This window comes from Dermacentor variabilis, chromosome 1 (genome assembly GCF_050947875.1).
Source record: "Dermacentor variabilis isolate Ectoservices chromosome 1, ASM5094787v1, whole genome shotgun sequence".
Lineage (NCBI taxonomy): Eukaryota > Metazoa > Arthropoda > Arachnida > Ixodida > Ixodidae > Dermacentor > Dermacentor variabilis.
In genome coordinates this window covers 186,175,804-186,189,341 of record NC_134568.1, presented here as the reverse complement: position 1 = coordinate 186,189,341, position 13,538 = coordinate 186,175,804, and the positions used below count along the sequence as shown (strand labels likewise).

At 43.1% G+C, this 13,538-nt stretch overlaps 1 protein-coding gene across 1 annotated transcript in view; it reads left to right on the top strand.

Annotated features, from left to right (window-relative positions):
• The window catches only part of Snrk (SNF related kinase), a 38,675-nt gene that overhangs the window by 5,637 nt on the left and 19,500 nt on the right, over nt 1–13,538 (top strand). Inside the window, exon 3 of the mRNA XM_075701167.1 lies at nt 11,241–11,450. Coding sequence (XP_075557282.1) covers nt 11,241–11,450 — 210 coding nt within the window. The remainder of the gene's footprint in view (nt 1–11,240; nt 11,451–13,538) is intronic.

The following is a 13,538-nucleotide window of genomic DNA, read 5'->3' as shown; positions in this document are numbered from 1 at the left end:
CACGTCTACACATGGCTACTTCCTTCCCTCCACTACCTGATAGCCCTCAGAAAAGAGGGCGCACCGAAGATGTTTTCCAATTTTTCGGATGCCAAGTCCACACCTTCCCCCGTTTTCATGTAGTACACTCTGAAAACCCAGGCAAACTAGTTCGAACCGTCTCACCATTTCTTGTTTCGAAATCGTTAACTGAAATTTTTGGTCCAGGATATAAGGCGTCGAAGATGGCAAGCGGTGATCTCCTCTTGGAGCTCCGCGATCAGAAGCAGTATGAGAAACTGCCAAAACTAGTGTCATTTGGGGAAACCCAAGTAATCGTAACCCCCCACCGTACTATGAATACCGCCCATGGCGTAGTCTCAGATGATGATCTTTCGGAGTTAACTGAAGCGGAACTCTTGGAGGGCTTCAGTGAACAGAATGTGATCAATGTGAAAAGAATTAAGATGAGGCGAGATGGCGAAGAAATCCGAACGAAGCACTTGATAATTACCTTCGGTTCAAGTATCCTGCCCGAGTCAATCGAGGCAGGGTATATTAAGCTCCGCGTTAGGCCATATGTGCCAAACCCCCTGAGATGTTTCAAATGCCAACGTTTCGGCCACAGCTCGCAGAGCTGCCGAGGCCGCCAAACCTGTGCGAAATGTAGTGCCCACGAACACACCTCTGAAGCTTGTGAGAACTTTCACCACTGCGTGGACTGTTATGGGGAACACGTCGCGTACTCGCGGTCCTGTCCATCATGGAAAATAGAAAAAGAAATAGTCACAATCAAAGTTAAGGAAAACATATCGTTCAAAGAGGCATGCAGGCGCGTAGCATACCTGCCAAAGAAAAGCTTTGCCGAAGTGGCGCGTCAGGGGGAAGCGTCACAACGGCCTCCGGCGGCTGTCCGACCCACAAACCGTGAGTCGGCAGTTACGCCGTCTGCCCCCACGGTGGTTGCAGCTACCGCTGCTCCACCAACCAAGCAGAAGGGACCATCGACCCCGAATGTGGGCGCAGCCGGGGCTGCCCCAACCTCCCCGGCCCCTTTCAGCGCTGGCAACAGCCGGCGCAGCCAAATCCCTCAGAGGCCCCATCGACCTCCGGGCTGGTGGGCACAGGAGTCTTGCCTCCAAGGCGGAACTCTCTCTGAAAACTTCTCGCTCGCAAGAGCACGTGTCCGGAGCTTCACTAGAGGCAATGGACACTACACCTGTCCTCAAGGTGCACCAAACGCCTAAGGAGCGGCGAGGCTCCCTCGAACGCTCCAGAAAGGGCAAAACCCCGGTTACAGGGCCTCGAAAGAGCTCTGTAATCTAAGGCATCACTTCCGTTTCCATACACACAGCACCAATTTACTTTTAAAATGGATACACAAATTATTCAATGGAATGTCAGAGGTCTTCTTAGGAACCTCGATGATGTGCAAGAACTCAAACCACAAACACAATCCAAAAGTGCTGTGTCTACAGGAAACACACCTAAAATCACAACACACAAACTTTCTTCGACAGTATGATACTTTTCGCAAAGATCGCGATGATGCAATCGCATCATCGGGCGGTGTTGCAATTATAATTCAAAAGAACATAGCGTGTCAACATTTACAGCTACAAACGGCCCTTGAAGCAGTGGCGCTTCGAGTTGTTTTGCTAAACAAACTAACCACTATTTGCTCGCTTTATATACCCCCCCATTACAAACTTAGCAAACATGAATTTCAGTCCTTTATAGATGAATTGCCAGAACCTTATATTGTTCTTGGCGATTTCAATGCACACAACTACCTATGGGGCGACCCTCGTATAGATGCGCGAGGACGACTTGTTGAACAATTCCTTTTCTCTTCTGGTACGTGCATTCTGAATAAGAAAGAACCCACGTATTACTGTCCTCCCAACAAAACATTTTCTTCAATTGATTTCAGCATAGTTTCTCGGTCTATTCTGCCTGAACTCGAGTGGGAAGTTAAAAACAATCCTTACGGAAGCGACCACTTCCCCATACTGCTACGAACACCTAAAAAAAAACGAATATCCACCACAGGCTCCTAAGTGGAAGATAGATACAGCTGACTGGGAGAAATTCCGAACTCTCAGTAGTATTTCATGGGATGACATGTCCTCATTAGGAATTGATGCTGCTGTGGAATAGTTTACAGCCTTCATAATAGATGCCGCAACTAAATGTATATCGCAAGTAAATGGCTTGGCATGCAAACGGCTTGTCCTGTGGTGGAACGACGACTGTAGGATCGCTCGTAAGAAACAGAACAAAGCGTGGAGGTTGCTACGCGCCTCTCCCACTGCGGAGAATCTGTTCAACTTTAAGAAAGTGAAATCGCAAGGCAGGCGAACACGCCAACAGGCTAGAAGAGAGAGTTGGCAGAAGTTTTTATCTGGTATCAACTCGTATACAGATGAGGCCAAAGGCTGGAACAGGGTTAATAGGATAAAAGGGCGACAAACATATTCACTTCCTTTGGTAAACACACAGGGTGAAACACTGAAAGATCAGGTAGACTTACTTGGGGAACACTTTGAGAGCGTGTCGAGTTCAAACCATTATTCGCAATCCTTTTTGAAATACAAACAAATAGAAGAATGTAAGCCAATAACACAAAAATCCAGACAGAATGAACCTTATAACCGGCCTTTCAGTATTGCTGAGTTGAGAGCTGCCTTGAACACATGCAAAAGCACTGCGCCAGGACCTGATAGAGTCATGCATGACATGATCAGAAACTTATATACTGACACCAAACTTACACTACTCACACTTTTCAACGCTATTTGTGCTACGGGATACCTCCCATCCACACGGAAAGAAGCGATTGTGGTCCCTGTTCTTAAGCAGGGTAAAGACCCTTCCTTGGCGGCAAGTTACCGTCCGATAGCTCTTACAAATTGTCTTTGTAAGCTTTTTGAAAAAACGGTTAACCGCAGACTTGCACATTTCCTTGAACTCAACAATATGCTTGATCCCTTTCAGTGTGGCTTCAGAGAAGGGCGGTCCACAACCGATCACCTTGTGTGCATTGAGGGAAACATTCGTGACACCTTTCTACATAAACAATATTTCCTATCCGTATTCTTTGATATGGAGAAGGCGTACGACACAACGTGGCGCTATGGAATCTTGAGAGACTTGTCGGGAATTGGCATCCGTGGCAATATGCTCGTCCTAATAGAAAGCTATTTGTCCAACCGTACATTCCGCGTGAAAGTCGGCAATGTATTGTCGCGACCTTTTATACAGGAAACTGGTGTACCTCAAGGAGGTGTACTTAGCTGCACGCTCTTCATCGTGAAAATGAACACCCTTCGTGCTTCGTTACCGCCAGCCATTTTTTATTCTGTTTACGTAGACGACATACAGATAGGTTTCAAATCCTGCAACCTTACAGTATGTGAGAGGCAAGTACAACAGGGCTTGAACAAAGTGTCCAAATGGGCAGAAGAAAACGGATTTAAAGTGAACCCCAACAAGAGTTCTTGCGTGCTTTTCACGAGGAACAAAGGGCTCATTGCAGAACCCAGTATCGAAATGTATGGTCAGCGAATTCCTGTGAACAAAGAACACAAGTTCTTATGCATCACACTTGATTCTAAATTAACTTTTATTCCACACATAAAGTACCTCAAGGTCAAATGCTTAAGAACAATGAACAAGTGTTATCCCACACAACATGGGGCAGCGACAGGAAATGTTTAATGAATCTTTACAAGAGCCTCATTCGATCACGGTTGGACTATGGTGCCGTGATCTATCATTCTGCAGCCCTGAGCGCGCTAAAGATGCTAGATCCGGTTCACCATCTAGGTATCCGACTGGCCACTGGAGCTTTCAGAACAAGTCCCATTGAAAGTTTATATTCAGAATCAAATGAGTGGTCACTTCATCTGCAGAAAACATACATCAGCCAAACATATTTTCTGAAAGTCCACTCTAATCCTCAGCATCCGTGTTTTAATACCATTAACGATATAACATATGCTACACTCTTTCATAATCGTCCCTCCATACGACAGCCTTTCTCGCTGCGTGTGAGGGACCTTAGCGATGAAATGCATGTCCCACTCCTCGAGCTCCGCCTAATGCATCCAGCCAAGCTGCTACCTCCTTGGGAGTGGCAGCTGATACGATGCGATATATCTTTCGTGCAAGTCACAAAGCATGCTCCAGAGATTGAAATCCAAATGCATTTCTGGGAACTCCAATACAAATACTCCTGCACAGAGTTCTACACAGATGCATCGAAGTTACGCGATGGGGTGTCCTATGCAGCCGTCGGTCCATCCTTCTCGGAATCCGACGTACTGCATCCGGAAACTAGTATCTTTACGGCTGAGGCCTACGCACTGTTGTCAGCTGTAAAACATATAAATAAATCAAAACTCCAGAAATCAGTTATATATACGGACTCCGTTAGTGTTGTGAAGGCTTTGATGTCATTCTGTAACCACAAAAATCCGGTAATTAATGAACTCTACTCTGTCCTGTGCAAAGCATATATATCTAACCAACATGTGATTATATGCTGGGTGCCTGGACATAGGGGCATCGAGGGTAACGTTCTAGCGGACCAGATGGCCACATCAATTTCATTGCATGCAGTTAATCCTACTTCTTCAGTCCCTGTCACAGACCTGAAGCCTTTCTTAAGAAGGAAACTGCAAAACTACTGGCAACGCTTGTGGGACCTGGAAACAAATAATAAGCTGCATGTAATAAAGCCACAATTAGGTTTCTGGCCTCCTGTAGCAAAATCACGCCGGACAGATGTCCTATTCTGTCGTCTAAGAATAGGACACACATTTGGCACACATAATTTTTTACTTACGGGAAACGAGCCTCCAACCTGTGGTAGATGCGGGGAGAGGCTGACCGTCCTCCACGTCCTCCTGGAGTGTCGGGCAGCCGAATCTGAGAGAAGGAAACATTTTTGTCTGGCATACCGGCAGCACATCCCCCTACATCCCGTAATGCTACTCGGCCCAGAAGCTTTATTTGACACCAACGCAGTCCTAAGTTTTCTGAAAGATGTTGTCTTGCATGTTGTTAGCCCCACATGTTCGTAGCGGGTCCTCTCTTCAGAGGATGCCGCTGTGATAGCTCTTTCGTATAGCACATGCCTCTAAGGCCCTTGTGTTTCAAGGGCTCTGACGAGGCAGCAGTGCTCCAAGTAATTTTACCATCTTATATATTTTCTATTTTGCATCAGTCTTCTACGATGGATTTTAATGTTCATAGTATTCATCATTAGTCATTGCCATAATTTTATAGCACGTAGATTTTACGCACTTTACAGCGACTATTTTTAGGCCCCTTTACAGCCAAGTCTCATCTTCTTCACAGAAATCATCATTCCACCGCGAAATCACTAACACTGTCTTGGCGCTCTTTGGCCATATCTGGCCCTTGCGCCACTAAACCACACACATTCATTCATTCATAGCTACTTCTAGTCGTTGGAAATTTCTTGCCTGACTCAGGTACATCTAAATTTAGAGAGCCAACAGTACACTGCAGTGTAGATGTGCGAGATATCTTTACACTACTAAAGTGCTGCAGATAGGAAGTCTTATGTTCTCACAGTGCCATCATTATTGATCTCTTGGAGGAAATGGAGAAGTAAAATGGATATATGTGCCACTGTAGCTTCAGTGTTCACTGTCAGCCGCATTTGTTCTTTATCGCATGTCACTGAAAGCCGTGATACTTCCATAGAAGGGATTCTTTGCTCGTTTATTATCTTAAAGTCCATGTGAACTGATGTGATCCATTTGAAGTGACATGAATGCGACTTGAAGTTGTTTATGCATGGTCTTCTCCCTGTGTTACTAAATTTTTTCCGGCAGTCTGATTGTCTACTCATAACATCTACCCAAAAAATTAATAATTAAAGCTTTGAAATGAGTCAGAATTCTCTTTGTAATGCATGCATTGTAGTGAGGTTGCATAATCATGTGCAAAATCTCTTAGTTCCAGTGGATATAGTACAATGCTAAATAATTATGTGCAGTGTCTCCACAATAGACTTCCCACAGTTCTGGATTTCTCCACATCTCAATAATTTCATTTCAGTCCTTCAAGCCAACTGATATTTTCTGTCCTAATCCAACCTGCAGTGTCTTCATTGTATGTGCTACTACTGCCTAAATTGTTAGGTACCCGATATTCCCTGCAGAAAAAGCACATAGAGAGACTGTAAAAGTGCAGAAGTCCAGAAGCAGAATTTTGTCAATATTGACAGACTGCATTAAAAATGATGAAATGGCATGATATGCATGCAAAAGTATTTTTCTTGAATGCACAGAGAAGTTAGCCACTTCATAGCTACTTCTTTTTGGGTTTAGCAAATTTCTTGCTGCATTTAGGAGGGATTTTATCTACCACTTGCTTTTACTTCACAGTGCTGCATTTAACAAAGGTGTAAAGTTTGGCCACTGCCTCTTTTTTCAGTTCAGTATTCATGGAGTTGATAAGAAAGCCTTAAATTGGAAGATAACTTTTGTAAAAGTACAGTACTTGCTTTTTCAAAGAATGTAGTCGAGCAAGATGCTTTTGTAGGCTAATTTGCGCATAGTGCTCTGTTCTTTCACCCTTTTTTTCCCTCTTTTCGCACTACTTTCTATCGTGTTTCAAGAAAGCTTTAAGAAAAGCTGAAGGTACTGTGGAATTGCTGTAGCAATATTATGAAATCATGATTTTTGTTCTCGTTTGTACCATTTTCAGTTTTTGTTTGTGAATTATGATAGGTGTTAAACGCAATACTAATCACCATATTCAAGAATGCACCTTAACTTAAAGCCACAACTTGACGTGGTCAAGTCTTGATGAAGTCAAGTTGTGACTTCAAGTGAAGGCGCATTAGCATTTGTGACTGCTAAGAATAGTAGAATTGCAGACTTGGACATTGCATGGAATTGCAGATTTGGCAGGAAGTAAAAGTAAAAGCAACTTGCGATTGGTAGTGTTTATACCATCATCTCTACATTCAGTGGTGTGAATCATCACCTTCCACTTTAAGGCTAATTTATAATCCTGACATTAGTTCTCAGTATGCTAACTGGTACTCATTTCTACCTTGGAGGAATTGGAGAAATTCATAACACAGTCTAACCAGTTCTTGCTTTTTTCTCCATTCAATTGAATGTTGAAGTGTTATGTCTACAATTTTGACAACCTTGCAAAAGGAATCAAGGTGGGAAACAGGCTTGAATACAACTATTACAATGAGAGTGACATCATGTTGAAAAATTATCTGAACCTGTATTTTACTTAGCAGAAATGCAAAAGCATTGGTATGCGACCACATGTGTGACCACTAAAGCTTGTGTGTGTATTTGCTCCTGTATAGCATTGCATATGTAATCATGCATGCAGTCACTTATACCACACATGCTTGGTATTTTTTCTGTATGGTCGTGGTTGTCTTCTGAAAATTTTCATCTTTGCAAAAGATTTACAGGCATGCTACTTAGAAATTATAATTTGAAAGTGAGGTATGAGTATAGCTGTTCATGTGTGTCAAAGCAAAACTTGCATAAAAAGCATGTGTTTTAGTGAGTTGCCTTAAAGTAGGCAAACTCTTGCAGTCTGTTTAGTACAGTGCCAAAGCATTGTCATGCACAAGTAATACTCATTCAAGACAAAAGACTGGTGGCCTGCTGGAATGCCAAGTATAGGAGAATTCGGTACAGGTGATCTGGTGCACAAAGCAGAACTTAGACACTTCTATACACTGCGAGGCTACTAGTAATATACTGGTTGTTTCACATAACTTAAACAAAGCTTTAACTTTTTGTGAATGAGTGTTGCCTTCAGGCAACACACCAAAAAACTTTCCTTGCAGTGTTTCGGTTCTCAGTATGGAGTTTCTGGCCAAATGTTTTCTCTTGAAACAATGCTGATGAGGCCACATACTCTTCTGTGGCAGCGATCCCTGCAGACAGGGCTATAATTAGCCCTTTATTGATGGCACATATAACTACCAGAAAGAAAAAGTTTATTTTCTGTCTAAATGAGCAAAACACACAGAATAAGCATATTAATAATAAAAGAAAACATTTTGTGGGAAATTTTTCAGGAATAGGGGCAGATGGGGGGTCACCAGGCAGAAAACTGGAAGTGGGCTTCACTCCAAGCCACCTATGGCTTCTTGTGGAATTTGTACAGGCTGCTCTTGTCATATGTGAACCATAGGTGTTCAGTCCTGAGCAAAAGTTTGGAGACCACGGCATAAGCAAAAAATTTAAATACATTCAAGCGCAACTCTGCGGCCTAGAATTGGTTTAATACATTGTATTGGTCAAAGATGCGCATGTAGGCATGCACTCTTGATGTCAGCGAAAAGGCCCAGTCTGCAAAAAAAAAAAGAAAACAATCACAGCTTCTTTGGCCTTCAAACTTTTTTACAACTTTACATTACATACACGGCACCGCTGCAGCCGAAGATCTTGCATAGGTCTGTCTCTGACTGCGTTCAAAAGAAAGCAAGCCACTTGCAAAACTTTTCCTTCCTCATCCTGTGTTTCTGCTCTGAACAACAAGTGATGCTTGCTACCTGTCATTCAATGTTTGCTGAAGACATTCAGCCAGAAACTTTGTACTCCAAACCCTGCTTCAGAAACTTTGTACTCAATACCGAAACTCGGTAAGAAACATTTTTTTCTGGTATGGTTGCCCATGGGCAATACTCATCAATAAAGGGTTAAAAATGTCATGTTGCAACCAATTTCTGACTTGATGTTGGGCTATGCGATTATGGCAAGAAATTTGGAGGAAGCTTAAGCTTCGCCTTTAATAGTCGAACGCGATAGCATCCAAAGATCCCTGACTGCTTCTCACACTTCCCAGCAACTGGAGCATAAGTAACCATAATGTTTACCGGGAAACGTTAGCCGCAAATGCTATGCGCGAAGGCGGGCTTTCTGGTAGAAATGCGGCCTCTTGCATGGGCTGTGATGCGGCAGAGGCGAGCGCCATCTGGAGGTATTTCAAGGAATCAGGCACGCTGCTCCGTGGCCCTCGAGATACTCGCACGCCAGCGCGCACAAATGGCGGATGCTGTGGCTGGCCTATGAATGGTAGAAATGCTGGAAAAAAGGTTTCTTTGAGTTTTTGCATAACACAATTATGTTTTCTCTTATAGTCATATTACAATCCGACGCTATCATGTCTGTAGGTTGTGGGTAAGTTGTACTTCACGATTTTTCTATGCATTTTAGCTTGAGAAATTCAATTAGTTCAGTAATTTCCTTGCTCCACATGGAGGGCCTGCGCATGGGTGGTTGAAAAATCTTTTTGCCGAAACGACGTTCGACACCGGATTTTCTGTGACACGGGGCCCTTAACGCTATTGTGTTAAAAGCCTTCACCTAAGGCAAGCACTAGGGTAGGGAAGGGCTACCGTAGTTTGCCTTCTTGTACGCTTGTGACGTGTTGTTTGCCTGTGTTATCTTTCTCAGTCAACCCCCTTTAAAAATTATGAGAGAATGATCCATGGTTGGTAGTGTAAAACTGCTCATGTACAATTAAATTTTGATGGCGTGGAGTAGGGTGAGCTGGCCCTAAACCACTTGTTTGGTAAGAATAATTCCCCATCCTCCCCACAACCAACATACACAAATCCACATAATAAGCAGGTAAAAACTAAACAGAAGTGCACTGTAACTGTAAAACTTATGCTATGTAAAACTATTGCTTTATTGAAGAGACACTAAAGGCAAATGTTAAGTCAAGCTAAAGTGATAGATTAGTGCTTGAGGACGTCTATGGTATCAATATTATCGCGAACAGAGCTTTAATAATCGAGACATTGAGGTAAATGCAGGACACGATTTGAAACTCCCACGACACATCTAGCCAGATGATGAAGGCACTCCTAATTATAATTCTGTCACTGTACTCAATCACTCGGAATACAAAGATCATGGTATTGCATTATAAGACAAAAAAAAAAAGGCTACTTGTCTAGTTCTATTCAATCTTTAGAAAAAGGAACTCGTTGATGTTACCCAGTACAACGACGCAGACAGTCGAAAGGTTTCGTTTTCTCCACTCTGCGTTGCTCACATTTTCCTGTTTTCTTGTAAACAGTCTTTTCTTGGCACATAACAAGTGCTGCAAGGTTTCTGGAATGGTATTTTAACAGTCCACAGCAACTTAGTATTTGCCTTTAGTGTCCCTTTAAAGACCCTATGGGCAGCCTTAGTGTAGCTGCATGTAACCTGCTGTGTTGGTTCGAGGTGCCGTTAGGGCAAGGAATCCACCAAGCCCATTGACGAATACGTCCAGTAGTAGAAATGAAGGAAAAAGGGTTTATTTGACATTAGTTACACGGCTCCAGTTATGGAAGCCCACTCTGTGCAGGAGCATGTTTAACGTCCAAGTTCACATCAGGGCACGTCGGCCCCACTGCACGAAAAGTCTCCCCTTTTAATACCATCATCTTTCCTAGGCAACTTAACTATAAAATCTGATGCCTGCATCACAGCCAATCACAATTGTTGAATGAGTTGCGATACCGCGCCCATGCTATCGCAACGTTCTGTAGCACCCCACTTCTGAAGCATTCCCCCCCCCCCCTCCTGATGGTATGGAATATGTAGCAGTATAGCACCCTGGTAATTCAAGGTTGGCACCGTTCTTCGGTAGCATTTGTCATTGGCCCTCTTTATCATTAGTTCAGGCTGTCAGGTAGTGGTGGTAGGGTGCCTTTTGTGGACCCGTCAGCAGTCTGTGTCAGTGCTTCGTTGACATCCTAGTAGGCGCTGATGGATGGGTGAGGGTTGCTTCTTGGCAAACGTCTAATTAATGCCTTTGGCTGTATTGAGACGTAACACTGCACATCAGTCTTCAAATTGGCGTCTTCATTCCAGTTTTGCGCAAGTTTCATTATAGCTGCTATTACTACTGAGAGTCGTGTTTGTGACTGTGTTTGCAACTCTCGCTCTACTTCAGTATGTATGTGGTTAAATAAATCTTACTCTTATTGGCTTGGTATTCTTGGCCTAATATTCTACCATTTGAAATTTTGTTTCATACCAAGATTTATAGGATGAATTTCATGACGCCTCTTCCATGTAACCAATGGCTGTATTTCTGTTCAGTGGAACACATTTCCTGACATGCAGCATTTGCGTGTTGCGGGTATTTTTTCTCGCTTTGATTGGAACCTAACACTGCAGTTGAGTGTGCATGTTTATTGTGTCTTACTGTCATGTTGATGGTCATCATCTTTCTTTCAGGATGATAGCTCGCATGCTTATCCGTGACCCAGACAAACGTGCAAGCTTGGAGGAAATCGCTGCTGACCCATGGCTAACTGCAGGCGATGCACCACAACCTGCTGACCACCTACCCCTCATTCATAGGGAGCATCTATCTGAGGAGGACCACTCACACATAGTACAGAAAATGGTCAATGGCTGCATTGCAAACAAAGATGAGATTCTTGAGTAAGCTGGAACTAATCTGCTCTCTTCCGGCAGTCTGGGTAGTGTTATCATTCTAAAGTGATGACTGTTTTGTTAGAATTTGTCACCATATGATAATAACAAAAGGCATTTACATTACTGCAGTCTGTGTACCATATTTCCCAGATTATAGCTCGTAAGCCCCCCTCTTGTTTATAGAGTTAAAAAGAATTGTGTACAAGTCATTTGTGTTTTGCATGCATGTATGTGTAAACATTGCATGCATGTACACTCATTGAGAAATGCCAAGGTTACCCATTTCGGGGCATTACATTTTCGTAAAAGAATTTTTGTGAGCTGCAAATTAGGCTAAGTAAAGCAACATTTATTGCATTTCACTCAAAGGCCTCGTCCTCCAATGCACTGTCAAAAACTTAACCACTTTGGCCTGCAGCACCGCTAGGTAAATGTCATGAGCCTCTGAATAACTTTTATACAACATTTTAGGAACATCGCTGGCATTGCCTTTGTGATGCGACATGCTCTGAAAGAACATGCGAACAATCACAACATGCCTAAAGCAGCCTGAACAGATGCTAAGGTGGTTAAAATGGGGAGGTGTTGAAAGTGGCGGCGCCGTTTACAAAAGCAGCTGCTCGAACCTTTGTGCACCCTGGTTTGTTTTTACAGCGAAGCTTTTATGCGACTAGAAAAGCTAAAAAATGTTATAGTATACATGTTTTCACGGTGTCCTAAAAGAACTAGATCATTCACCAATTTATATGTAGATGGGATAGGGGCATGGATGGAGTCATACGCAGGCAGATTTTGAAGATCGTGGATTGACTCTTGGCTTGGTGCCCTGAAAGAACCGAAGGTGGTAGCAATTCTATAGTATCTGCGCAGAGTGGGAGCCATGTTTTGGGTGACATGTAACAAAAGTTTAAAGTGTTAAGCTTAATTACTGCTTTTACAGCAAATTACTTATATGTACAAGTGTTCCAGAGCTCTACAGGCGTTATTATGAACCAAGGAGGAACTTTTCCCAATGTCCTGAAAGATCTGAACGTGTCACAAAGTTAACATTCTTGAGAGAATTCCATGATGCATCTTATACGGGATACTTGTGAAAAGTGTCAAAACTGTCGCTTTGTTTTTTGTAGAAAATTACTTAAGCAAGCATCCCCACCTAGAGTGTCATATGGCCGTTATCCAAAATGTTTCTCAAAGAGCTAAAGAGCTGTACATGACAGCGACTTCAAATTTGGTGGAAATGAGACACATATAAAGTCTAATGACTGGCAAAATTAAATTTTTTCTGGCTTGATCAAAAGCAAACACACCGAAAAAAAAACAAAGCCATTGCACATGGCAGCATGCAATCACCACGCTGCAGCTGCAGCACTGGGTCCTTCCCTAGCACGTGTGTGCTACGAGGAGCCCCCTCCGTGAGTGAGTGAAAGTGTGCCATGCTCTTGACACCTCCCGTTTCTAGCCACCTTACATGTGCATTCATAAAAGCGAAATGGCGACAGGAAGCCAGAAGCGCTGAGACTTCTCGCGTGGGCAACTGATGATGACAATAACCACATCTCGGGCACCACAACGTAACAATAAAAAAATTGTGACACCCTTTATTTGTTTTTTAGTACGGTGGGCTTAATCTTTTGTTAAAAAACAACAACAACAAAGCATAAACTTTTAACAGCAAACTATATAGCGTGACCTCCAATCACAGAGGCACCTGTATCAAGAAGGCAATGCTATAGCGGCCTTCGCTGCTGCTGCCGTGCTGCCTACATGGCAAGCCCAGGAGCTAACATCTGTACGAATGGTCTTCCACTGTTAATACACTCGAACTTTGCTATAACAAAGTTGAAGGGGAAGCTGAAATTACTTCGTTATATCCATTATTTCTTTATACCAACTACTGCCATTTACTGCAGTATGTGCCTAATGATATGCACAACTTTAAACATGCAAAGAAGACTACGGCTCCATGGCCCACCGAACTGCTACGCTGCAGTGTATGCAATGAAAATTCAATAAAACAACAGCAAAAGACTCTCCAGCGTGTGACACTCGACATTTTAGCACCTGAAGCAACAGCCATTATGACAGCATCCTTAT